A 22,461-nucleotide genomic window follows, 5' to 3' on the forward strand; every position below is an offset into this window, starting at 1 on the left:
CCAAGGATACAAAGAACCCGGATAAAGAGGCTCCTCTGCCCCTAAGCATACCGAGACTGACAGACGGTGCTCAGATAAGCACCAAAAGTGCACGGGCAAAGGAGAAAAGTTCAAAAGTTCAACCACGAGGAAGACCACGATCCTCAGCCTCAGAGAGCACCAGGGACCCCCGCGGGACCACCACAGCAAACCACGCGTGGACCTATTTAGCATGAGAGGCGAGGACAGGCGGGGCCAGGGGTTGGATGTGCATAGAAAAGTTGTGTCATGTACTGCATGTGGAACACCTTTGGGAATACAGGTGTGGGTCAGACCGAGGCTCGGGGCACAAGTCTCGGAGAGCGATCTCACTTGTGCCAAGTGCTGGCAATACAAACCCACTTCATAACTACCCCAGGTTGTGGAGTCTATTTATTTATTCCGCATATCGCTTCACGGGAAATTGGGCTAAAAAGGAGCCCACACTGTCCAGCAATTTCAGACACCCCATGGGGAAATCCCATATGGCCTCTCCCCTTGCTCATTAATAAAATCACAGGGATGTTCTGTCTCCTCTGTGCAAGTAAACCTCTGGCAAGGTCAATTTTTCTGCTCAAAAGGTAGACAGTGAAAATGTTCCCCATGAATTCTAAGGGGTCCGCAGAATGGCGGCTCTGCCTTTCATACCCCTGATGTTGCATCAGACAAATATCTATTCATAAGCAGTCACACATATGAAAATATTTTCCTCATATATCCATTGCCCATCCCAAATTCGGCCAGTTGACTCTTATTTGCTGTCCACTGGTGGAGACCTTCCTGCTGTCTGCTTGGAGGGGAGGTGTTGCCATGCCACGACACCCCAGCAAGAGCTTCCCAATTCCCAACTGCTCCATGCGAGGGGCAAAGGTACACAGGTGCCTGTATTGGGCAACAATAGAGGTGGGGGAAAGGGGACTCTGGGGGCAACAGAGGGTGTCTGAAAAACAAACTAAAATAACATAACCATGCATCAACGAAACTTCTCATAACATACACACAATATTCATCCCTTAATTGTGAGAGCCAGTCATCACATCGCACACCCGTAACAAAGCTGCGGGTGCCGCACGCTGGGAAGGGCTCAAGGCCAGGCCGGGCGGGGCCTGGAGCAGCCCGGGCCAGGGCAGATGTCCCTGCCCAGGACAGGGCTGGCACCGGACGGGCTTTAAGGCCGCTCCATCCCAAACCCCGGCAGAGCCCCCGGGGCCGGGCGGGGCGGGGCGGGCGCTCGGCAGCGCCGGCAGCTCGTGCTGCCGCCTGCTGGCGGCACCCGGAACTGCAGCCGGAGCGCGGCTTGCCCGCGCTCGCTGCTGCCCTCCGGTGGACAATGCCCGAAGCGCAGCTCCCGCAGCCGCCAAAGCCCGGAACGGCTCCGGCCGGGAGGACGCAGAGAGGGCGCCTGGGCCAGCCTGGACACTGGGCTGGACATGGCACTGGACACCTGTGGCCTGCCCAGGGAGGCAGATTGGGAGTGCTGTTTCCAGCTCTGCCCAATGCTGTGTCCTGTTCTGTCCAGTGCCGTGTCCAGTTCCGGGCTGCTCTGGACCCAGTCCCGGTCTCAGGCGCCTGAGCCGGGAGGTTGGTCCAGGCGCCAACCTGTCAGCTGTCTCCACAGCAGAGGGGCTTCACCCCTCGAAGCACCTCCGTGGCCTCCTCTGGACTTGCTCCAATGGCGCACATCTCCTCTGTGCTGTGGCCCAGAGCTGGCAGAATGATCCCAGTGGGAACGTGTCACGGTGGGAAGGGCTCAGTGCCTGCCCCACTCCCCTTCCAGAACCAACACCCCACACGGAGCACCCGAAGGGCTCGGGTGGCTCTCGCCTTGGCCTCTGGCAGCGTCACCCAGCAGCTGCTCCTGTCCCTGGCTGCAGCCCCAGTGCCTCCCCTGGCACTGCGGGCACAGGGCCAGCCAGGGCAGGAGGCAGCTCTGGGGCCAGTGGTACACAGGGACAGCCAGGGCAGTCCCAGGGCTGTGGGACACGGGGACAGCCAGGGCAGTCCCAGGGCCGTGGGACACGGGGACAGCCAGGACAGCCCCGGGGCTGGGGGACACGGGGACAGCCAGGACAGCACTGGGGTTCTGGGACACAGGGACAGCCAGGGCAGTCCCAGGGCTGGGGGACACGGGGACAACCAGGACAGCCCCAGGGCTGAGGGACACGGGCCCAGCCCCAGGGATCCCGTGTGTGACACACGCGTGGCCTCAGGGGTGGGACAGGGACAGCAGCAACACGACAGGTGCTGGGGAGGGATTTACAAAAATAAACAAACGAGGCCGCGGGGTGCAATCCGGAGGGCAGCAGAGAGAAGCTGCCAGGGCAGCCCGGAGCCAGCAGCTGCCTGCAAACAGGGACAGGGCACAGAGAGGGAACCCTGGGAGAGGAAAGACGTGAGCTGGACCCCCAGGAACAGAGCAGTGGGATGTGGAGTCCCGGGAACAGACAGATGGGAGATGGAGCTGGGGTGCTGCACCCCTCCACTGCTCTGTAATCTCCGAAATGCCGTCAGACCCCAACGAGCAGCACCTGTGCCGAGCTCCTCCCGAGCTTATCAGGAACACAGTCTGCTCCCAGGAATTCCTGCTGGATAACGAGCTCCTCCTTTAACAACCAGCCTTGGGAACTCATTTTTCTTGCCTGAAGAACAACTCAAGTGGAACACTTTCACTATTGAGCTTTCAGAGAGAGTTCCTGACCGGAATTGCAGCCAGGATGGAAAACGACGATGGCCGAAGTCCACCCTCTCTGTAACCCTGTCCCTGCCCTGAGCCCTTCCTGAGCTCCAGGGACATTTCTCAAGCTGTAACCCTGCCCCGAGCTCCAGGGGCATTTCTCAAGCTGTAACCCTGCCCCGAGCTCCAGGGACATTTCTCAAGCTGTAACCCCAAGCTCTAGGGGCATTTCTCACAGCTGTAACCCTGTCCCTTCCTGAGCTCCAGGGGCATTTCTCACAGCTGTAACCCTGTCCCTTCCTGAGCTCCAGGGGCATTTCTCACAGCTGTAACCCTGTCCCTTCCTGAGCTCCAGGGACATTTCTCACAGCTGTAACCCTGCCCCGAGCTCCAGGGGCATTTCTCACAGCTGTAACCCTGTCCCTTCCTGAGCTCCAGGGGCATTTCTCAAGCTGTAACCCTGCCCCGAGCTCCAGGGGCATTTCTCAAGCTGTAACCCTGTCCCTTCCTGAGCTCCAGGGACATTTCTCACAGCTGTAACCCTGTCCCTGTCCCAAGCTCCAGGGGCATTTCTCACAGCTGTAACCCTGCCCCGAGCTCCAGGGGCATCCCCTGTGCCCCTCCTGTGCACGCAGCTCCTGCCCCTGCCTGCTGCCAGCTCCTCAGGTCTCTTTTTGGGGTGTGAATGCAATCCAGCAAACACTCCAGGGATGTTCCTCTGGGATCTTTCGCCCTTTAGATCAGGCCGGGGTGATTTTAGCTTTAGATAGACCAGTGTTAGATTTTTGTCTCTGTGTGTTTTAACCACTGAGTGAGCAGCAGAGTGAGCTTTGCCCATGAACCTCGTCGTGCTTTTGCTTTTATTTCAAACTTCCTTTTGCTGATGCTTTTGCTGGTGGCACCTTAAAACTTTTGAAAGCTGCTCTTAAAACTCTCTAACAGGAGAGACCAAAGAGCAGGGACTGTTTCCCGAGGGAGAATGTGGAGATGGAAACATTGGCCAGGGCTGGAGCTGCCAAGGAGCGTGTCAGGAGTTGCCAGGATGGACCGGGCATCAAGGAACCGTGGAATGGTTTGGGTTGGATGGAAAAGCCTCTGAGGATCCAGCATTGCTCATGGCACTGCCAAGGCCACCCCAGACCATGTCCCCAAGTGCCACATACACACATCTGTCAAATCTCCCCAGGGATGGCAACTCCAGCCCTGCCCGGGGCAGCTGTGCCAGGGCTGGACAGCCCCTTGCAGGAAGTTCTCCCAATATCCAACCTAAAGCTCCCCTAAACCTGCCCTCCCCTGTCACTTGTTCTCTGGGAGCAGGACCCGGCCTCACCTGGCCGCCTCCTCTGCCCCTGCTGGGGTCCCCCTGAGCCCTCTTGTCCCCAGGCTGTCCCCAGCCGTGGTGGGATGTGGTGGGGACACCGGGAGCCGGGGGCAGCAGGAACTCTGTGATGGAGCCAGAGCCGTGGGAGATGAACAAGACAATTTATTAACAGCAGGACCAGGACGGGGCCTCGGCCACGCGGGGAGGGGACGGGGGTCTGGGGGTGCCATGGGCAGGGCTGTGGCTCGGAGGGTGGGGACAGGCAGGGCTGGTGGCCTGGGGGTCTGGGAGCGCCTCCACATGAGGATGGTGGCTCAGAGCAGGAGGGTCTGGGGGTGCCACAGGCTCGGGGGTCTGGGGACAGACAGGGACGGTGGCTCGAGGGGTGCTGGCGGTGCACCCACGTGGGAAGGGCGGCTCGGGGAAGTGTCTGGGGGTGCCACCGGCAGGGACCGTGGCTCGGGGGCCTGGAGTGGGGACAGGCAGGGACAGTGGCTCGGGGGCTCTGGAGCGCTGCCGGCACTGCCCCAGCCTGCGCGGCCGGAGTGGTGACAGGGGAGACAGGGAGGGGACGGCTGGTGGGGACAGGACAGGACGGAGGGCGTTCCAAAGTGCTTCCGGTCCGCGTTCAACGCAAGGGGGGATAAATCTTATTCACAGCGGGGAGGAGCGGGGGGCTGGGGGGCCGTGCCAGCCCCGCACCAGCGAGCCCCCGCGGGGCAGGAACCGCCGGGGAACGCGATGAGAACGGCAACAAAACCGAACGGCAACAGAACCGGCTACAGGGAGGGGATCCCGACCGGGCGGGGCCGCGGGAGCGGCGCGGCGGGCTGGGGCTACTCCTTGGCCCTGCCGATGATGGCGAGGATGTAGAGGAAGATGTTGATGATGTCGGTGTAGAGGTTGAGCGCGGCGAAGATGTACTCCTCGGGGCTCAGCGCCAGCTGCTTGTTCCCCAGGATCAGCTGCGTGTCCACCGCCAGGAACTGCGGGACGGGGCAGTGTCAGGGCGGGAGGAACCAGCGGGTCCCACGGGTTCCCTCCTTCCCAAACCAGCCAGGCACCCCGAGAACACCCTGACCCAGACCCTGCGTGTCCACCGCCAGGAACTGCGGGACGGGGCAGTGTCAGGGCGGGAGGAACCAGCGGGTCCCACGGGTTCCCTCCTTCCCAAACCAGCCAGGCACTCCAAGAACACCCTGCACCCTCCACCCTGACCCACGCCCTCCGTGTCCCCACCGAGCTGGAGCACCCAGGGGTGCTGGTGGCACTGCCCCCCCCCAGCAATTGGGGGTCCCGGCCCCCCGACTCACGCAGGTGAAGAGCAGGGCCCCCAGCGAGGCGTAGACGATGTCCACGATGCGGTTCCGGATGAAGATGCAGAGGATGGAGAAGAGGACGAGCACGACCAGGCAGATGATGAGGACGCCCCGGCACGAGGTGAAGTCGTACTTGGTCTGTGGGGAGGGGGATTGGGGGGCTCAGACCCTGGGGTGACCCTGCCTCCCCAGAGGCAGCGGGGAGCTCAGAGGGAGGGCTCATCACCCTGCTCAGAAGCCCAGAGACCCAGCAAGGAGCTGGGGGAGGTTTGTACGCCCCATCTGGGTCCCACAGCCCCCCAGGAGCCCGGCAGGGAGTCACTGGGGAGGCGTAGCCCAGGTTGGAGCCCCCCGCCAGGAGCAGGGGCAGCCTGGCACTGACCTGCAGGGAGAAGATGACGACGGTGAAGCAGACGACGACGGTGATGCCGACAGCCATGATGACAGCCTCGGTGTCATAGAAGCTGGCGATCATCCCCACCATGTAGGACAGGCTGACAGTCAGGATGGACTGGGAAGGCAAGGGGGGAACCCATCAGACCTGTCTGCCCAGCCTGGCACCCCCAAACACGACATGTGTTCCCAGCCCAGCACCCTTAAACCCTCTGTGTGCCCCTGGCTCAGCACCCCCAAACCTGCCCTGTCACCCCACCCAGCTCCAAACCTGCCCTAACAGCTCTGTGATGCAGCACCCCAAATCTGCCCCCTCAGCCTGGCACCCCCAAACCTTCCCCATGCTGTACTCCTGGCTCAGCACCCCCAAACCTGCCTTGTCACCCCACCCAGCTCTAAACCTCTGTGGTGCAGCACCCCAAATCTGCCCACTCAGTCTGGCACCCCCAAACCCACCCTACCAACTGCCCCCACTGTGGCACCCCCAAACCTTCCATGTGCCCCAGCCCAGCACCTCTAAACCCCCCCGTGCCGTGCCCCTGGCTCGGCACCCCCAAACCTTCCATGTGCCCCAGCCCAGCACCCCTAAACACCCCCATGCCTTGTCCTTGGCTCAGCACCCTCAAACCTTCTATGTGCCCCAGCCCAGCACCCCTAAACCCCCCCATGCCTTGTCCTTGGCTCAGCACCCTCAAACCTTCTATGTGCCCCAGCCCAGCACCCCTAAACCCCCCCATGCCTTGTCCTTGGCTCAGCACCCTCAAACCTTCTATGTGCCCCAGCCCAGCACCCCTAAACCCCCCCATGCCTTGTCCTTGGCTCAGCACCCTCAAACCTTCTATGTGCCCCAGCCCAGCACCCCTAAACCCCCCCGTGCCATGCCCCTGGCTCAGCACCCCCAAAGCCATCCCGGCCCGGCCAGCCGTGCCCGCAGCCCACCAGGGACACGAGGTTCCAGGGGTGCTTGCGGCGGAAGTCGCCGCAGCAGCTGAGGACGATGAGGGAGATGAAGAAGACGGCGTAGGACACGTAGTACGTCCACACGTTGCGCTGCACGAAGCCCCGCACGCCTTTGACGAAGGTGAAGACGGTCACGAAGGCGAAGGTGACGGTCAGCTGCAGCGTGAGCACCAGGAACACCTGGGGACGGGGGCACGGAGGGTCACGGGGGAGCCCCCCGAGGCCCCGCGCCCCGCCGCGAGCCCCCCGGGCCCACCTTGCGGATGAAGGCCTGCCGGACGCTCTTGTCGTTCCAGTGCGCCGACGGGAAGTCCTGGTTGTCATAGTACGAGGGGGGCCCGTCCTCGTGGTAGGTGCTGTGCAGGGGGGCTGCGGGCAGGGGGGCACACCGCTTTGGGGGGGTCCCGGGAGCCACGGGGAGTGCCCACCAAAGCCAGGTGGCACAGCTGGCACCGCTCTGGGCAGTGGATCCCCATCCCAGGGTCACGGCCAGCGCCATCCCCGGTGGGCACGGACCCCCAGCTGCCCCCCGGGATGTGTGGGGCAGCAGGCAGGAGCCATGGGGGGTCCCTGCTGCCCCACTTGGGCCCCCTAAGCTGCCAGAGCCCCCCACTGTCTGCGCTGCTCCCCTCCAAGGGAGCCCCCCGGGATGCCCCCAGTGCCCAAAGCCATGGGCTGCCCCACCCTCCTGAAGCCCCCAGACTCAGAGAGGAGCCCGGGGGTGTCACACACCCGCTGGGGGCCCCCAGCTGGGAGCCAGGAGGGTCCCACCCCCACTTTGGAGCCCCCCACCCCCTTTTCCCGGTACTTACAGTCCTGGTCGCCAGGGACCATGGGCTGGGGCTGGGCATAGGGTGGCTGGCCGTAGGGGCCCTGGGGGTATGGCCCGGGCGGGGGGTACGGCCCGGGGGGGTACGGCCCGGCCGAGGGGTACGGCCCGGCGGGGGGGTACGGCCCCGGCGGCGGGTACGGCCCCGGGCCCTGCGTGAAGCCCGGCTGGGGGTAGGGCGCGGGGCCAAACTGGGGCTGGGGGTACGGGGCGACGGGGTAGGGGGGCTGAGGGTAGGCCGGGGGGGCCGTCGGCGGTTGCTGGCCCCCGAAGCCGTCGCTCGTCACCAGGAAACTCTTCTCGTGGGACATGGTGGCCCGCAGGCTGCGGCCGCCTTGGTGCTGCGGGGGGGGCACGGGGTTAGTGGTGTCATCCCCCACGGCTGTCACTCACCTCCTGGCTGTCACCCACCTCCTGGCTGTCACCCACCTCCTGGTTGTCACCCACCTCCTCGTCATCCCCCAGGGCCATCATCCCCCTCCTCTTCATCCCCCCCAGTCATCACCCAGTACAGCCATCAGCCCCTCATGGCTGTCCCCCCCACAGCCATCACCCTGTCCTCAGCAGCCCCCCCCAGCCATCAGCTCTGCATGGCCATCAACCCCCCATGGACATCAACCCCCCATGGCCACCAGCCCTCCTCCATGGCCATCAGCTCTGCATGGCCACTAACTCCCCATGGCCTCCAGTCCCCCATGGCCATCAACCCCGCATGGCCACCAGTCCACCGTAGCCATCAGCCCTCCTCCATGGCCATCAGTCCCCCCTGGCCACCGGCTCTCCATGACCATCACCTCCCACCCCTGGGGGGTCCCCGGCCAGTTCAGCGCCACTGGGAGATGTCCTGGAATGGGGTCCCCACTGGGAGATGCACCGGGATGGGAGTCCCTCACTCGGGGATACTTCGGAATGGGGGTCCCTGCCATCCAGGATGCCCCAGAATGAGGGTCCCTCACTCGGGGATGCCCCGGAATGGGGGTCCCGCCCTCGGGGATATCCCACGATGGGGGTCCCCGCCGGGAGATGCCCCGGGATGGGGGTCCCTCCCTCGGAAATGCACCGGAATGGGGGTCCCAGCCATCCAGGATGCCCCAGAATGAGGGTCCCTCCCTCGGAGATGCACCGGGATGGGAGTCCCTCACTCGGGGATACCTCGGAATGGGGGTCCCTGCCATCCAGGATGCCCCAGAATGAGGGTCCCTCCCTCGGAGATGCACCGGAATGAGGGTCCCTCACTCGGGGATGCCCCGGGATGGGGTCCCACACTCGGGGGTGCCCTGGAATGGGGGTCCCGCCCTCTGGGATATCCCACGATGGGGGTCCCCGCCGGGAGCTGTCCCGGAATGGGGGTCCCTCCCTCGGGGGTGCCCCGGAATGGGGGTCCCTCCCTCGGGGATATCCCGGGATGGGGGTCCCCGCCATCGGGGATGGCCCGGAATGGGGGTCCCTCCCTCGGGGATATCCCGGGATGGGGGTCCCCGCCATCGGGGATGGCCCGGGATGGGGGTCCCTCCCTCGGGGATATCCCGGGATGGGGGTCCCCGCCATCGGGGATGGCCCGGGATGGGGGTCCCTCCCTCGGGGATATCCCGGGATGGGGGTCTCCCGCCCTCGGGGATATCCCGGGATGGGGGTCCCCGCCATCGGGGATGGCCCGGGATGGGGGTCCCTCCCTCGGGGATACCCTGGGATGGGGGTCCCTCCCTCGGGGATATCCCGGGATGGGGGTCCCACCCTCGGGGATATCCCGGGATGGGGGTCTCCCGCCCTCGGGGATATCCCGGGATGGGGGTCTCCCGCCCTCGGGGATATCCTGGGATGGGGGTCCCGCCCTCGGGGATATCCCGGGATGGGGGTCCCGGGATGGGGGTCCCCGCCGGGAGCTGCCCCCGGATGGGGGTCCCTCACTCGGGGATATCCCGGGATGGGGGTCCCGGGATGGGGTCCCCGCCGGGAGCTGCCCCCGGGATGGGGGTCCCTCACTCGGGGATACCCCGGGATGGGGGTCCCTCACTCGGGGATATCCCGGGATGGGGGTCCCGGGATGGGGTCCCCGCCGGGAGCTGCCCCGGGATGGGGTCCCCGCCATCGGGGGTCCCGTCCTGCTCCCCCCGCCGCGGGCCCGCACAAGATGGCGGCGGCGAGGCCGTTGCCATGGCGACCCCCGGGGCAGGGCCGATGTGCGGGCCCGGGGGCTCGGCCGCGGGGCGGAGTGCGGGCCGGGGGATCGCCGTGCGGGACCGGCCCCGCCGCGGTTACCGGCAGCGGTGCGGGGCAGCTCCGGCGCTGCTTCACTGCCCCCTCCGCCCGTCACCGGGAGCGGCGGCGTCCTGCCAGGCCCGGCCCCGGCCGCACCGAGCCGAGCCGGGCCGAGCCGAGCCGAGCCGAGCCGAGCCGGGCGGGCTGCACCGCAGCCCCGGGGCCGCCCCCGCTGCCGGAGCGCGGTTACAAAACCGGGCGGTGCGGAAGCGGCGGCTGCGCCCTGCGCGGGGACCGCGCACCGAGCGGTGCGGTACCGGCCCCGGTACCCGCGCGGGGTCGGTGCCGGTGCCGGTGCCGGTGCCGCAGCCTGGCAGGCGGCGGTGCCGAAGCGGTGCCGGCGCGGTGCCGCCGCTGCTCGGTGCCGCAGCGGCCCCGGCCCGGCCAACGGGCAGCGCCGGCCGGTGGCGCAACCACGGCGGCCGCGTGACGGCCCCGCGCCCCGGGCGGGCGGCGGGACGGGGGGGCCCGGCCCTGCGGCACCGACACCGCGCGGGGGGCGCATTTCGGGGGGCAGAGAGACCCCGCGCGGGGTCAGGGGGCGCGGGGGGCACCCCGAGCGGGGGCCAGGGGGTGCGGGCACTTTGGGGGCGCAGGGGGCTCGCGGCGCGGGGTGCGGGGGGGTGTCCGCATCACGGGTGGCGGGCGGGCTCGGTGTGCGGGGGGGGCCCGCATCACGGGTGGCGGGCGGGCTCGGTGTGCGGGGGGGGCCCGCATCACGGGGTGCGGGGGTGTCCGCAGCACGGCGTGCGGGCGGTGCGGGGGGCGCAGGGATGCCCACAGCCCGGCGGGCGGCGTTGCGGGGGTGCGGGCGCTCCCGCATCACGGGGTGCGGGGGTGCCGCCGCCCGCCCCCCCCCGCCTCTCTCACCGGTTCTCTCCGAGTCCCGTAAGCCGCTTTGCCCTGACGCTCGGTAAAGCCCCGGCGCGGCCTATTTACGGCAGCAGCGAGCCTAATCCCCGAGCGCTACCGCGGGGGGAGGAACCGGGAGACCCCCGTTATGCCCGCGGGGGTCCCGCTCGGCCCCGCTCCCCCCGCCCCGCTACCCCCCCCCGCCACCCCACCCCAGCCCGCACCGAACCCGTGCGCTGCGGAATGCGGCAGCGGGAAGCGGCGGAGGGAACCGCGCTCGGGGGCGGCTCCGAAGCCCCCCGCAGGTGTTGGCGGCAGCCCCCAAGCCCCGGGACCCCGCGATCCCCCCGCGCCCCCCGCTCACCGGCCGGGCCGAGCTGCGCGGGGTCCGCTCGCTGCGCGCCGGACGGGGCGGGGCCTGCGGGGGCGGGGCTTGGGCGGGGCCACGACCAATGAGGTTGCCGTGCCAAAGGGGGCGTGGCTTAGGGGCGGGGCTTGGGGCGGGGCCACGACCAATGAGGCTGCCGGGCCAAGGGGGCGTGGCTTCTCCGGGGCGGGGCCGCGCAGCAGAGCGCCCCCTGGCGGCGGCAGCGCCCCCGTCCCGCCGTGTCGCGCGTGGGGACGGTCACGCGCCGCCGGTGACGCGCAGGGGGCGGCCACGTGTCCCCCCCGTCACCCCTGGGCATGGCCCCTGCGCCTCCTGTGCCATTCTCCTGTGGTGCCCGCGCCCCCTTGTCGCCTCTGCGGTCAGTTCCACGTCACCTGGTCACTCGTGGGGTGGGACACGGGCCCCGCGGTCACCCACGAGGGACAGGCGCTTGTCCCCCTGTCAACCGCGTGGCTGGTGCCGTGTCATTCTCCGGGACGGTCCCGTGTACCGCTGCCCTCCGTGGGGCATTTTCCGTGCCCCCTTGTCACATCTGGAGTCAGTTCCGTGTCCCCCGGCCACTCGTGGGGGCAGTCATTCCCGTGTACCGTTGTCACCCGAGTCGCTTTTTCCGCACTCCCTCGCCACATCTGGGGTCACTTCCGTGTCCCCTGGTCACTCGTGGGGCCGGTCACGCACGACAGCCAGTCACTTGTCCCCCTGTCACCCGTGGGGCTGGTGCCGCGCCCCGCGTGTGGCCGGTCCCGCGGCCACAGGTCCCCCCCTGCGGGATGGCCACGCGTCCCCCCGTCCCGCGTGGGGCCCGTCCCGTGTCCCCACCCCGGCCCCGCCCCCCGGCCTTCCCCTTCCCGTTTTGGCCCCGTTTCGGTTTCGGTTCGTGGCCGGGGCGGAGCCTCGCAGCCTCCGGTGGGTGGGGGGGCCCTGCCGGGGGGCGTGGGGTCCCCGCGAGGCTGGGGAGGGCCGGGTCGAGCGGGGGGTCCCGGTCCGGGCGTGGGGGTCCAGCTGGTGGCTACAGCGGGGTCCCGCCCCGGGGACGCGGTGCCGGGGGGAGCCGTGGTGGTCCGGGGGGTGCGGGGGGCACGGACGGGGGGTTTGGGGAGGGGGATGGGGTCGCGGGGGGTCTCGGCAGGGTGGGGAGCGTAAAGGAACCGAGGGGGTCGCAGCCCCAAATGTGTGGGTGCCCCAGGATGGCCGGGGGGGTGCTGGAGGTGCAGGGGCTGCCCCGCGACGCCCCCGAGGAGCTGCTGGTGCTGTACTTCGAGAGCCGGCGGCGCTCGGGCGGGGGGCCCGTGCAGAGCTGCCAGCGCCTTGGCCCCCTCCTCTTCCTCACCTTCGAGGACCCCCAGGGTAAGTGCGGGCAGGGGGTCGTGTCCCAGTCCCACTGGGAGCACTGGAATGGGGTTTGGGGGTCCCAGTCCCAGCTGGGAGCACTGGGATGGGGTTTGGGGATCCCAGTCCCAGCTGGGAGCACTGGGATGGGGTTTGGGGATCTCAGTCCCACTGGGAGCATTGGGATGGGGTTTGGGGGTCCCAGTCCCAGCTGGGAGCACTGGGATGGGGTTTGGGGGTCCCAGTCCCACTGGGATGGAATTTTGGGGTCTCAGTCCCACTGTGCACTGGGATGAGATTTGGGGGTCCCAGTTCCACTGGGAGCACTGGGATGGAGTTTGAGGATCCCAGTCCCAGCTGGGAGCACTGGGATGGGGTTTGGGGGTCCCAGTCCCAGCTGGGAGCACTGGGATGGGGTTTGGGGGTCCCAGTCCCACTGGGATGGGGTTTGAGGGTCCCAGTCCCACTGGGAGCACTGGGATGGGGTTTGGGGATCTCAGTCCCAGTGAGGGACTGGGATGGGGTTTGGGGGTCCCAGTCCCAGCTGGGAGCACTGGGATGGGGTTTGGGGGTCCCAGTCCCACTGGGATGGGGTTTGAGGGTCCCAGTCCCAGTGGGAGCACTGGGATAGGGTTTGGGGATCTCAGTCCCAGTGAGAGACTGGGATGGGGTTTGGGGGTCCCAGTCCCAGCTGGGAGCACTGGGATGGGGTGTGTGACTATTCCAGTCCCAGTGGGAGCACTGGGATGGGGTTTGGGGATCTCAGTCCCAATGAGGGACTGGGATGGGGTTTGGGGGACCCAATCCTTACTGGGAGCACTAGGATTGTGTTTGGAGCTCCCAGTCCCACTGGGTACACTGGGATAAGGTATGGGGGATCCCAGCCCTACTGGAAGCACTGGGATTGTGCTTGGAGGTCCCAGCTCCACTGGGAACACTGGGATAGGGTGTGGGGGCCCAGTCCTTACTGGGAGCACTGAGATGAGCTGTGGGGTTCCCAGTCCCACTGGGATTGTGCTTGGAGCTCCCAGTCCCACTGGGAACACTGGGATAGGGTGTGGGGGCCCAGTCTTTACTGGGGGCACAGAGGTGGGCTGTGGCGCTCCCAGCCCCACTGGGAGCACTGGTGGGCACTGGTGCCCCCGGGGTGACGGGGTGCTGGCTGAGCCCCCAGTGACCCCGTTTTCCCTGCACAGATGCACAGAACGTGTTGGCCCACGGCAGCCACAGGCTTGGGGGGGCCGAGCTGGTTGTGCGCCCGGCCCCGCCCTGGGACCCCACCCACCTGCTGCTGCGGGGTCTGGACCCCAGGACCCCCCCAGAACACCTGGACCTGCCCCCGGAGACCCTGCTGGGCGTCCCCCCCGGCACCGTGACCCTGTGCCAGGCCTCGGTGCCCGGCTGGAGCTTGCTGCGCCTGCAGGACCCCCTCACCCCCCCAGGTGGGACTGGGGGGACACCAGGGTGGGATGGGGATGGTGGGGGTGCTGGGGCGGGGTTGTGGAGGGCAAAGGTGATGGGGTGGAGCTGCCAGGGGGTTGGGGGGCACAGGATGGGGGTACGGGGGCTGGGCTGGCAGGGTCAGGCTGCTGATGGGTGGGGGGACAACGGTGCCAGGGGTGGGAGTACTGGGGCGGTAGGGGGCTGATGGGCTGGGGGGCCTGGGAGCACCAGGCTGGTGTTGTTATTGGGCACGAAACGAGTACACAGAAGATTGGTGAGTTCAAAAGAGAAAAAGACTAAATTTTATTGCTGACTTGGCAATATAAAGAATTCTAAAAGTGACAGTGGATTGGAGGATGAAATTGCCGCCTCTCCAACCACACTGGTCAAACTAATAGTCTATTAATTCTCTCTTGTTACAAAGGAGAATGCAAAACAATCATTATTTATATGAACAGTGCGTGAGAACTCCGGTAGAAATATGTAAACATCAGAAAGCATAGGAAACTTTTAAAAGAACTTTAAAACTTTCAGAAGAACTATAAAAGAACACTTAACGCTTTCAAAAGTCAGGGCAGCGGGGTGGCATTTTGGGGCGTGGGTTCTGCTGGGTGCCCAGCCCCCAGAGAGCGCCGCGGGGGTGGCACGGCTGTGGGGTTGTCGGTGTGCCAGTGCCAGTGCTAGTGCCGGTGCCAGCGCTGGTGCCAGCACTGGTGCCAGTGCTGGTGCCAACGCTGCCCGTGCCGCAGAGCTGGCGTCGGCGGAGCAGCGGGCGCGGCAGCAGGGGCTGGCGCTGCTGCGGGTGCCGCAGAGCCCCGCGGTGCTGGTGCGGGCAGCGGGGCCGGCGCCGAGCCGGGACCTGCTCGAGCTCTACTTCGAGAACCGGCGCAGCGGCGGCGGCCGCGTGAGGGACGTGCGGCCGCTGCCAGGTGGGCGCGGGGCCATCGTCACCTTCCAGGAGCCAGCAGGTGAGGGGCTGCCAGCAGGAGCCGGTGCCGGGGGAGCGTGGGGAGCCGCTCTGGGCGCCGCTGCCCGTCCCTTTGTCCCCCGCAGCCGCAGAGCGGGTGCTGCAGAGGCCACACCAGCTGCAGGACATGGTGCTGGAGCTCGTCCCCCACTTCCCCTTCCTGGAGCTGCTGGACGCGAGCGCGGACGCGGCCCTGGATGCTGTCCCCGCTCCGGACAGGGTCTCTCCTCCTGATGTGGAGCCCCTGCGGGTCAGGGACCCCTTGGTGGACACAGATTGCCCGCCGGACACAGAGCCGTCCTCAGACCCCGCTGTGGCACACACGAACCCCCCACCGGACACGGTGCCGGCGCCGGCAGCGCCAACGTCGCACCCGGGGCCAGAGCAGCCTTCAGCCACCTTCCCCGGCAGGGACAAGGACACGGAGGGGTTCACGGCCGTGCCCAGCCAGGCCCAGCCCCCGGGGCCCATCTCGGTGGTGGTCCCGGAGCCGACGCCGGCGGTGCCGGCGCAGGACGAGGCGCTGGTGCCGGCGGAGCCGGGAGCTGTGCGGTACCTGCAGCAGCACTACCAGGACATGCTCAGCAGCGTGTCCGACGTGTCCCTGCTGCCACTGGAGGGAGGGGACGTCTCTGGGTTCCGGGTGAGCTGCAGGCAGGGGTGTGCGGAGGTGTGGGCAGGTGCAGGGGGGTGTGGACAGGTACAGGTGCAGGCAGCAGTGCAGGGAGGTACAGGTAGGTGTGGGCAGGTACAGGTAGGTATGGGAAGGTGCAAGGAGATGTGGGCAGGTGCAGGGAGGTGTGGGCAGGTGTGGGTAGGTTCAGGGAGGTGTGGGCAGGTACAGGCAGGTGTGGGAAGGTGCAGGGAGGTGTGGGCAGGTACAGGCAGGTGTGGGAAGGTGCAGGGAGGTGTGGGTAGGTTCAGGGAGGTGTGGGCAGGTACAGGTAAGTGCAGGCAGTAGTGCAGGCAGGTGTGGGCAGGTACAGACGTGCAGGGAGATGCGGGAAGGTGCAGGCAGCTGTGCAGGGAAGTACAGGTAGGTGTGGGAAGGTCCAGACAGGTATGGGCAGGAGCAGGTAGCAGTAGAGGGAGGTGTGGGCAGGTACAGACAAGTGCAGGCAGGTGTGGGCAGGTACAGGCAGGGGGTTGGGCAGGTACAGGCAGGGGTGTGGGCAGGGGTCTCAGCTGCACTCCCACCTCCCCGTGCTCACAGCACACCCTGGTGCCAGAGGCTGCCAGCCCCGTGCTGCTGCCCGCACTGCCTGCAGGTGAGCGGGGAGCTGGGCGGGCGCTGGTGCCCAGCTGCTGACCCTTTGCCCATCTGCTGACAGGTGAGTGGCGAGCCGGGCCGGTGCCAGGCCGTGGCGGATTTCCTGCAGAGCCTGCTGAACTCCATGGCCTCTCACTCCACAAGCCTGCGCTTCCCCGGCGTTGCCCGCTTCCTGTGGGACCTGGCTGGGCAGAGCCTCCTCCAGCAGCTGGAGAGCCGCTTCCAGTGCGTCATCCAGCTGGACGGTGAACCCTGGAGCCCTCCAGATCCCCAGGTGCGGCCTCGTGGGGAGGGGTCTGGCAAGCGGGTGCCGTCGTGCTGGTCCCTGCTGTGCCAGCGCAGCGCTGGTGATGCCACCCCTTGATCCCCACAGATGGAGCTGGACGAGCTGCTGCCCGCAGTCAGCCAGCGGGAGTCTCGGTCACAGTCCTGGCACCAGGACCTGCCCGAGGGCAGCAATGCAGCTGCCGATGGTGGTGATGGTGGCGATGGCTTTCCTTCCAGCACAGGTGAGGGGCGAGGGCGCCGCTTCGGAGCCCGCTCTGCGGGTGCTGCAGTGGGATGAGGGGGCCCTGGGTGCTGGTGCTCCCCCAGGACATGGCGGGGCCTCGTGGCTGACACCCCGCTGCTCCTGCAGAGGAGATCAAGAAGGTGCTGGCAGCGCTGCGCCCGAGCGACGCCGCCGCGCGCGGGAGCCCCGAGCTGTGGCCCGACGCTGTCCCCGGCAATGAGCGGGACCACAACGCTGCCTTCATCTGCGCAGCCGGTGGGGAGGGTGCCGGGGAGCTGCTGTCGGACACCGAGGCGGAGGAGGAGGAGGAGGAGGTACAGATGGCTCTGGCCATCCAGTACTCCATGGACCACGCGTGCTGCGAGCAGGAGGAGCTGGCGCGTGCCACCGCCCTGTCCCTGCGCTCCTACAGCCGGGAGCGGGAGCAGGAGCGGGCCGAGGAGGACGCCGGGCTCCTGGCCGCGCTGGAGGCCTCGCTGGAGGAGACGCTGCTGGCGGCAGATTCGGCGTGGGTGACGGTGTTCTGCTCCTTGGAGCGGGACGCGGCGGCGGTGACGCGGGAGCTGGAGCGGGCGCTGGCGGGGCTGCTGCGGACGCGGGACGTGGCGAGCGAGCGGCTGCGGGCGCTGCCGGCCGCCGGCCGCTGCGCGCTGGCCCTGCTGCGGTGCCGGCACGCCGTGCAGCTCAGCCTGCGCGGTGACACCGCCACGCTGCGCGGCTTCGCCGACTACACGGCCCCTGCCGCCCAAGACCTCAGGTCTCTGCTCCACCGCCTGCCACCGCCGGGGCACGGTGCCGCCACCGCCGCCACCGCCGCCACCGCCGCCACCGCGCATTGGGTGCGCTGGGACCCCTCTGGCACCGCTGTCCCCTACGCCCCCGAGACAGCGGCGCTGCTGGAGCAGGCCTGGTTGCACCGGGAGCGCCGGCTGGATCTGGTGCTGGATGGGCGGCCCTTCACCGTGGATTTGGAGCGCATGGAGGAGTTCGACATCGGCAGCGCCCGCGCCGTGCCCGTCTGCCGCAGCCAGCCCCCGCTGGACAGCACCTTCTTCCTGCTCGGTGCGTGTGGGTGCCGTGGGGCCAGCCCTGCCCCTCGCTGCGCCCACGCTCACCGGGGCTTTGTCCGGCAGGGCCGGAGCTGGCCGGGCTGGAGGAGGAGGTGCGGCTGATGGCGCTGGCTGAGGACTCGGAGGAGTTTGCTGACACGGTGCGGCATTTCTGCGAGACTCTGGAGGAGCTGCGCAGCCAGATCAGCGTCGTGCAGGTGGGGCTGGGCATGTGGGACCCCCGGGGTGTCCCCGTGGCAGAGCAGTGACACGGCAGTGGCCAGCAGGTGCAGAAGCTGATCCATCCAGTGCTGTACAAGCAGTACCAGCTGAAGAAGGGCAGCGTGAAGCGTGCCTGTGCCGCCGGCGCCACCGTGGAGCGCGTCCTCTTCCACGGCACCACCAAGGCCTCCAGCTGCGAGATCTGCCTGCACGGCTTCAACCGCAGCTTCTGCGGGAAGAACGGTGAGCGCCGGGCAGCCGTGGGGTGACCGCCTTGGTGCCAGGGGAGGCATGGTGCCATCAGCATGGGAACAGCGTGCCAATGTGGGAATGGTGCCATTGGCATGGGAACGCTGAGGGGGCCGTGGTGTCCATGTGGGCCTGGTGCTGACAGGGTGCCATTGGCCTGGGAATGGGATGCCAAGGTGGGCACAGTGCCATTTGCACAGGAATAGGGTGATGATGGGTGCATGGGAATGGCGTGTCAAGGTGGGCACAGTGCCATTAGTGTGGGAACGGGCTGGTGAGGTGGGCACACTGCCATTTGTACAGGAATAGGGTGACTATGGGGGCACGGGAAGGAGATTCTAGTAAGGGCACAGTGCCTTTGGTGTGGGAATGGGGTGCCAAGGTGGGCATGGTGCCCTCAGTGTGGGAATGGGGTAGTGAGGTGGGCACGTTGGCATTTGCAAAGGAATAAGGTGATCATGGGCGCATGGGAATGGGGTTCCAAGGTGGGCACGGTGCCCTCAGTGTGAGAATGGGGTGGTGAGGTGGGCATGTTGCTCTCTGTGTGGAATGGGGTGGTGAGGTGGGCACGGTGCCCTCAGTGTGAGAATGGGGTGGTGAGGTGGGCACGGTGCCCACCTCAGGAGCAGGAATTTGGTTAGGGTTAGGGGCAGGAATTGGGTGCATGGGGACGGAGTTCCAGGGTGGGCGTGGTGCCCTCGGTGCGGAGTGGGGTGCCGACGTGGGCTCGGTGCCGCTGGCACCCCGCCCGTGCCGCAGCTGATGCCCGCCCCGCAGCCACGCTCTACGGCCGCGGCGTGTACTTCGCGGCGCGCGCGGCCATCTCGGCGCGGGACCGGTACTCGCCCCCCAGCGCCAGCGGCACCAAGTTCATCTTCATGGCCAAGGTGCTGACCGGGGAGTTCACGGCCGGGCAGCCGGGGCTGCAGGCACCCCCTCTCCGAGAGGGCTGCGGGGTCCCCCAGCGCTACCACAGCGTGGTGGATGACCCCCGGCAGCCCGACATCTTCGTCATCTTCAACGACACCCAGGCCTACCCCCAGTACCTCATCACCTGCCGCAGCCGCCACGGGGGCCCCCTCTGAGCCCCCCGGCAGTGGCTCTGCTTCAAGGACCCCTTTTTATCCCCCCAGTGTCCCCTGGCACTGGTGCCAGTGCGGGGGTTACCGTGTCCAGGGGCTCAAGGTGTGCAGGGAGGTTCCTGCCCTGCCCAGCAGCTCAGAGTGGGGGGGATCCTCACTTGGGGATGCCCCTGGGCACCCTCGTGCCAGGGCAGGAGGTGGACAGGAGGACTTGGGGTCACCCGTGTGACGCCAGTGAAATTTGGAATAAAACTTCAAATAAAATTTGGAATAAATTGGAGCCTTTTGCATGGCTGGCATTGAGGGGGGACTGGGAGAGGGGAGGAGAAGTTCCAGTCCCAGCTGGGAGCACTGGAATAGGGGGAATGTCTCAGTCCCAGCTGGGATCACTGGGATTGGGGTGGATGTGGTCCCAGCACCAACTGGGAGCACTGGGAGCACTGGGAGCTGGGGTCAGGCCGGAGCCTGGCTGTGTGTGGGTGCTGTGTTCCCCTCTGGGGTGGCTGTGCTGGGTGGTGGTTCTGGTCACCCAAGGGTGAGACCTGGCCACTCCTGCACCTCTGCCTGTTCCCTGCACCCTTCCTGCTCCACACCTGCTCCCCACTTCCTCCCTGCCTGCATCCTGCTCCCTGCCTGCATCATGCTCCCTACCTGCATCCTGCTCCCTTCCTGCTCCCCACCTGCTCCCTTCTTCCTCCCTCCCTGCTTCCTGCTCCCTTCCTGCTCCCCACCTGCTCCCTTCTTCCTCCCTCCCTGCATCCTGCTCCCTGCCTGCATCATGCTCCCTTCCTGCTCCCCACCTGCTCCCTTCTTCCTCCCTCCCTGCTTCCTGCTCCCTTCCTGCTCCTCACCTGCTCCCTTCTTCCTCCCTCCCTGCATCCTGCTCCCTACCTGCTTCCTGCTCCCTTCCTGCTCCCCACCTGCTCCCTTCTTCCTCCCTCCCTGCTTCCTGCTCCCTTCCTGCTCCACACCTGCTCCCCGCTTCCTCCCTGCCTGCATCCTGCTCCCTGCCTGCATCATGCTCCCTACCTGCATCCTGCTCCCTTCCTGCTCCCCACCTGCTCCCTTCTTCCTCCCTCCCTGCTTCCTGCTCCCTTCCTGCTCCCTACCTGCATCCTGCTCCCTGCCTGCTCCCCACCTCTTCCCTGCTCCCTCCCTGCTCCCTGCTGCTTTCCTACCTGCTCCCCACCTGTTCCCTGTACCCTTCCTGCTCCTCACTGCTCCCTGTCTCCTCCCTACCTGCATCCTGCTCCCTTCCTGCTCCTCACCTGCTCCCTGCCTGCTCCCCACCTCTTTCCTGCTCCCTGCCCGCTCCCTGCCTGTCCCACTGCACCCCGAGCTGTGCTGAGGGGGCCCGGGTGCCCACCCTGCGGGTGCGGGCAGAGCCCCAGCCGTGGGCAGTGCTGGCAGCACTGCTGCCCACCGGCTGAGACTCTCCAGTAGGCAGCGGCGGGGGGAGGCAGGGGTGCCCAGCGTTCCCTCCGTGCCCCTGTCGCCCACTCTCAGTCACGGGTGGGCAAGCGCGGGGCTGGGGGTCTCGGTGACACCCACGCCCCTTTGGGGAGGCCTCGGATGGGCACGAGGGTGGCACCAGCGGCCCCGGCCCCGCGGCGCGGGCCGTTCCCGGGCAGGGTGCGGTGCCCCGCGCCGGCGTGTGCCAGCCCCGCTGACGTGTGCCAGCCCTGGGATCCCGTCGGGCATCGTGCCAGCCGCGCCAGCCCCGCGCACGTGGCGCCAGCCCCGCTCCCGGGGAGCTCCGGCGATGGAGGTGAGAGCCCAGAGGGTCGGGGGTGCAGGAGGGGTCCTGGCCGCACGCCCACCCGCTCTGCGGAGTCCGGTGCCCCGCGCCCCGCGGGTGCCCCGGGCGGGGACTGCCCGGCGCTGCCGGTGCCAAGCGTGCCGGACCTTTGTCCCCTGACGCCGATGGGCCCGCGGGGCCCAGCGCCGCTGAAAAGGGCCCTTTGTGCGGCTCTGGCCGGGGGATTCGCTCCCCGCGCCCGTGCCGGCACCGGCACATGACCGCGGCAAGAGCGGCTGCGCCAGCCCCGGGTCCGGACGGACGGAGCGAGCGGCAGCCCCGGCACGGCCGCAGCGAGAGAGGGTGGGGGTCTGAGCCTTGGCCCCCTCACGGCAGGTACCACGGTGGGGACAGAGTGCCCGGAGAGGGTCCCGACCTCGGCGCTGCCGGTGCCACCTTCCCGGGGGCCCCTCAAGCCTCTCCGGTCCGGGGTCCTCGGTGGTCTCTGCGCCCCCCGGGGTGGGTGCGGCTGTGCTGGGGTTGCCGGGGTCAGTTTGGCACGCGGTGGCCCCGAGGAGGCGTACGGTGGGTCTGGGGGTCGGGGGGCTCTGCCTTGTGATGCCATGCCAGCAACTGGCTGTGGCGGGGGGTACCGGGGGTCTTTGAAGCCCCCGAGACCCCGCAGTGCGTGTGTGTGTGCGTGTGTGTGTGTGTGTGTGTGTGTGTGCGCACAGGTGTGTTCCTGTGCCGTGCACACTGCGGTGCTTGCGCCGGGGCGTGCCTGCAGCCAGCCGGGGCCGGGCACACGCGTGTCCTCCCGTGTCCTCCCGTGTCCACACGCAGGTGTGCTCACGCCCGGGGGAGCTGCACACACGCCTGTTCCCCGCTCCAGATCCCTTTCCCGGCACCGGCTTTGTCTCCCGGCACCAGCTCTGGGTCCCACTGGCTCCAGCTCCTGGTACCAGCTCCTGTTGCTGGTAACAGCTCCAGCTCTCGGCACCAGCTCCGGGACCTGGCAGCAGCTCTGGTTCCCAGTACCACTCTGGATCAAGGCTCCGGTTCCCAGCGCTGGTTCCCGGCCCCAGCCCCAGTTCCCGGCCCTGACCCCAGCCCCCAACCCCATCTCCCCAGCGGTGCAAGGGATCCCCAGCTCCCCCGCCGCCCCAGCTGCCAGCCCAGACATCCTGCGGCAGCGCTGTGGCTGGAGCCGTGCTCTGCTCTCCGGCCACAAGAGAGGCTGGTGGCCGGCAGGGTGTGAGCTCTCCGGCCACAAGAGAGGCTGGTGGCCGGCAGGGTGTGAGCTCTCCGGCCACAAGAGAGGCTGGTGGCCGGCAGAGTGTGAGCACCGCGCCGGAGCCGTGCTAGAGCCGTGCTAGAGCCGTGCCAGGGCCGTGCCAGGGCCGAACTGGGGCACCCATCTCCCCCTCCGCCGCCGCGCTCCCCCGGGCTCTGAATGCGGCAACCGGCGGAGGCCGTGCCACCGTCAAACGTGCTGCTGGCCGAGCCGGTGTGCCAGCGGCGTGCCAGCGGTGTGCCGCTGCTGTGCCAGCGCTGTGCCGGTGCTGGGCCGGTGCCCGGCCCACAACCG

The 22,461-nt window shown here is 67.6% G+C and overlaps 2 protein-coding genes across 6 annotated transcripts; one reads left to right on the top strand and one right to left on the bottom strand.

Moving 5' to 3' along the window:
• Positions 1-4,155: 4,155 nt before the first annotated feature.
• GRINA (glutamate ionotropic receptor NMDA type subunit associated protein 1) lies at positions 4,156-11,057 on the bottom strand. 2 transcript variants are annotated; one of them, XM_021544449.3, is made up of 7 exons: positions 10,990-11,057; positions 7,498-7,855; positions 6,942-7,054; positions 6,665-6,865; positions 5,715-5,843; positions 5,327-5,470; positions 4,156-4,999 (listed from the first exon to the last, which is right to left on the bottom strand). In XM_021544449.3, the coding sequence occupies exons 2-7, from the start codon at positions 7,823-7,825 to the stop codon at positions 4,850-4,852; spliced, it is 1,065 nt and encodes a 354-aa protein (XP_021400124.1). In that variant the 5' UTR covers positions 7,826-7,855; positions 10,990-11,057; the 3' UTR covers positions 4,156-4,849. The 2 variants fall into 2 exon arrangements, with proteins under 2 accessions (XP_021400124.1, XP_085430246.1); XM_085574120.1 differs by having other exon boundaries at positions 4,911-5,122.
• Positions 11,058-11,343: 286 nt separating this feature from the next.
• On the top strand, positions 11,344-19,415 carry PARP10 (poly(ADP-ribose) polymerase family member 10). 4 transcript variants are annotated; one of them, XM_085574081.1, is made up of 11 exons: positions 11,344-11,919; positions 12,200-12,360; positions 13,539-13,784; positions 14,535-14,753; positions 14,839-15,395; positions 16,084-16,296; positions 16,396-16,531; positions 16,660-17,595; positions 17,667-17,800; positions 17,867-18,047; positions 18,831-19,415. In XM_085574081.1, exons 2-11 carry the CDS (start codon positions 12,201-12,203, stop codon positions 19,136-19,138), a joined length of 3,090 nt encoding a protein of 1,029 aa, XP_085430207.1. In that variant the 5' UTR covers positions 11,344-11,919; position 12,200; the 3' UTR covers positions 19,139-19,415. The 4 variants fall into 4 exon arrangements, with proteins under 4 accessions (XP_085430207.1, XP_085430208.1, XP_085430209.1 ...); XM_085574082.1 differs by having other exon boundaries at positions 11,345-11,919; positions 17,870-18,047; XM_085574083.1 differs by lacking the exon at positions 11,344-11,919 and having other exon boundaries at positions 11,959-12,360.
• Positions 19,416-22,461: the final 3,046 nt, after the last annotated feature.

This window comes from Lonchura striata, chromosome 2 (assembly GCF_050655825.1).
Source record: "Lonchura striata isolate lonStrDom1 chromosome 2, ASM5065582v1, whole genome shotgun sequence".
NCBI classification, from domain to species: Eukaryota; Metazoa; Chordata; class Aves; order Passeriformes; family Estrildidae; genus Lonchura; species Lonchura striata.

Excerpts from the sequence above, each read along its gene's own strand:
- GRINA (XM_021544449.3), bottom strand. The coding sequence starts at position 7,825 with ATGTCCCACGAGAAGAGTTTCCTGGTGACGAGCGACGGCTTCGGGGGC. Across the intron at positions 7,055-7,497 it reads GGTCCCTGGCGACCAGGACT|CCCCCCTGCACAGCACCTAC; the intron begins GTAAGTACCGGG and ends CCCTGCCCGCAG. Across the intron at positions 5,844-6,664 it reads CCTGGAACCTCGTGTCCCTG|TCCATCCTGACTGTCAGCCT; the intron begins GTGGGCTGCGGG and ends TTGCCTTCCCAG.
- PARP10 (XM_085574083.1), top strand. The coding sequence starts at position 12,183 with ATGTGTGGGTGCCCCAGGATGGCCGGGGGGGTGCTGGAGGTGCAGGGG. Across the intron at positions 12,361-13,538 it reads CACCTTCGAGGACCCCCAGG|ATGCACAGAACGTGTTGGCC; the intron begins GTAAGTGCGGGC and ends TTCCCTGCACAG. Across the intron at positions 15,396-16,083 it reads GGGACGTCTCTGGGTTCCGG|GTGAGTGGCGAGCCGGGCCG; the intron begins GTGAGCTGCAGG and ends ATCTGCTGACAG.